The sequence below is a fragment of the Nicotiana sylvestris genome, chromosome 5 (genome assembly GCF_000393655.2).
Source record: "Nicotiana sylvestris chromosome 5, ASM39365v2, whole genome shotgun sequence".
Lineage (NCBI taxonomy): Eukaryota > Viridiplantae > Streptophyta > Magnoliopsida > Solanales > Solanaceae > Nicotiana > Nicotiana sylvestris.
Window position 1 is genome coordinate 102,589,103 of NC_091061.1, and position 2,160 is coordinate 102,591,262.

At 43.2% G+C, this 2,160-nt stretch overlaps 1 protein-coding gene across 1 annotated transcript; it reads left to right on the forward strand.

The window, feature by feature from the left end:
* Positions 1 to 640: 640 nt before the first annotated feature.
* Positions 641 to 1,718, forward strand: LOC138869063 (uncharacterized). The gene is made up of 2 exons (XM_070146652.1): positions 641 to 1,072; positions 1,575 to 1,718. The coding sequence occupies exons 1-2, from the start codon at positions 641 to 643 to the stop codon at positions 1,716 to 1,718; spliced, it is 576 nt and encodes a 191-aa protein (XP_070002753.1).
* The last annotated feature ends 442 nt before the right edge of the window (positions 1,719 to 2,160 follow it).

The following is a 2,160-nucleotide window of genomic DNA, read 5'->3' on the forward strand; positions in this document are numbered from 1 at the left end:
CCAAGGAAATCGGGAGCAAGGCTTTCAAAGGCCCTCAATGTATCAACAACCGAACAATCCACCCCCATTTCCATCCCAAGGTCCTAGTTCTTCCAATAATGAAATGGGGAGAATCGAAATGATGTTTGAACAGATGATGAAAAAGAATGCTAACTCTGATGCCCAGTTGGCATCCCACAATACTTCAATCATAAACTTGGAGGTTCAATTAGGCCAAATCTTACAATCCTTGAATACTCGCCCTAAGGGGGCTTTACCTAGTGATACGGTAGTCAACCCAAAGGGTGGGAATAATTTCGGGCATGTAATGGTAGTAACTACAAGAAGTGGACGAGGCGGTGATGTGAATGCCTCCAAACAAAAAGAAATTTTGAGTGATGATGTTGAGTTGCAAGAGGATGAGATCCCTTTGGTAGTTGAGAATGTGATTGATGAGAACGTGAATGAGGAAGTGAGGATTGATATCTAAGATACCGAGGTGGAAACTCAGAATGACGTGAACCCATCTAGGGAATACGTAATAGACATATCGAAAATGGCTGTTCCTAAAGCCAAGGCCCATTTGCCAAGGCCACCTCCACCTTATCCTTAAAGGCTTGCGAAGCAGAAAAATGAGAACCAGTTTAAGAAGTTCATTGACATGATAACGAGCTTATCAACTAATGTGCCGTTAGTGGAGGCTCTAGAACAAATGCCAGGGTACGCTAAGTCTATAAAAGACTTGGTGACAAAGAAAAGATCCATGGATTGTGAGACCATCAAGATGACCCACCAAGTTAGTGCAATAGTGCACTCGATGGCTCCGAAGCTAGAAGATCCCGGCGCTTTCACCATTCCTTGCACCATTGGGAGTACAAACTTTGCAAAACCTCTACGTGATTTAGGGGAAAGTATCAACTTGATACCTTACTCTATTTTTAAGACTTTAGGTATTGGGAAACCTAGGGCTACTTCAATGAGATTGCAAATGGCGGATAAAACTATGAAGAGGTCGCTTGGTATTGTAGATGATGTCCTTGTTAGGGTGGACAAGTTCATTTTGCCAGCTGATTTTATGATCTTGGATTGTGAGGTAGATTATGAGGTCCCGACCATATTGGGAAGACCTTTCCTTGAAACTAGGAAGGCCTTAGTTGATGTGGAAGCAGGGGAACTCACTTTCCGGGTGGGTGATGAAAAAGTGGTCTTTCATGTGTGCAAGTCAATGAAGCAGCCCAACAGTTCTGAAGTGTGCTCTTTTGTGGATCTTGTCACGACAGTGATAGTTGATGATACTAGTGCAATGATTAATGTGGAGGACCCTCTAGAGGCGGTATTGTTGAATCTTGATGTAAATGAGGATGAAGGCTGGGTGGAGTGTGTCAATGCTTTATATGGAATATGCTCTAACTCTTATGAGCCTCGGAAACTCTCTTTGGATCTTGAGAATAGGAAGACTCCACCAAAAAAGCCCTCAATCAAGGAACCTCCCATGTTGGAGTTGAAATTGTTGACTCCACACCTCAGGTAAAAATTCTTAGGCCCTAGTTCAACTTTGCTAGTTATTTTTTTCCTCTTGTCTTACTAACATGCAGGTAGATGCCACATTGGCGGTGCTCCAAAAATGGAGGAAGGCAATTGGATGGACTTTAGCTGATATTCGGGGAATATGCCCCGCCTTTTATATGCATAAGATTATTCTTGAAGATAATGCAAATCCCTCCTTGGAACATCAATAGAGGTTGAATGAGGCAATGCAAGAAGTTAAGAAAAAGGAGGTGATAAAGTGGTTGGATGCCGGGGTTATGTACCCCATCTCTGATAGTTCTTGGACTTCGCCGGTGTAATGTGTGCCGAATAAGGGTGGTACGACTGTGGTTACCAATGCAAAATGAGTTGATTCCTACCAGGACTATCACCGGATGGAGGGTGTGCATGGATTACCGCAAGTTGAATAAAGTGACCCACAAGGATCACTTTCCATTACCTTTTATTGATTAGATGCTAGATAGACTTGCTAGGCGTGCCTTCCACTGTTTCTTGGATGGGTATTCTGGGTACAACCAAATTTTGACTGCTCCGGAAGATCAGGAGAAAACCACTTTCACTTGTCCGTATGGTACCTTTGCCTTTTCTAGGATGCCATTTGGGTTGTGTAATGCACCGGATACATTCCAGTAG

Coding starts and splice junctions, on each gene's coding strand:
- LOC138869063 (XM_070146652.1), top strand. CDS start 641: ATGATAACGAGCTTATCAACTAATGTGCCGTTAGTGGAGGCTCTAGAA. Junction 1,073..1,574: donor TTATGATCTTGGATTGTGAG/GTAGATTATGAG, acceptor ACTAACATGCAG/GTAGATGCCACATTGGCGGT.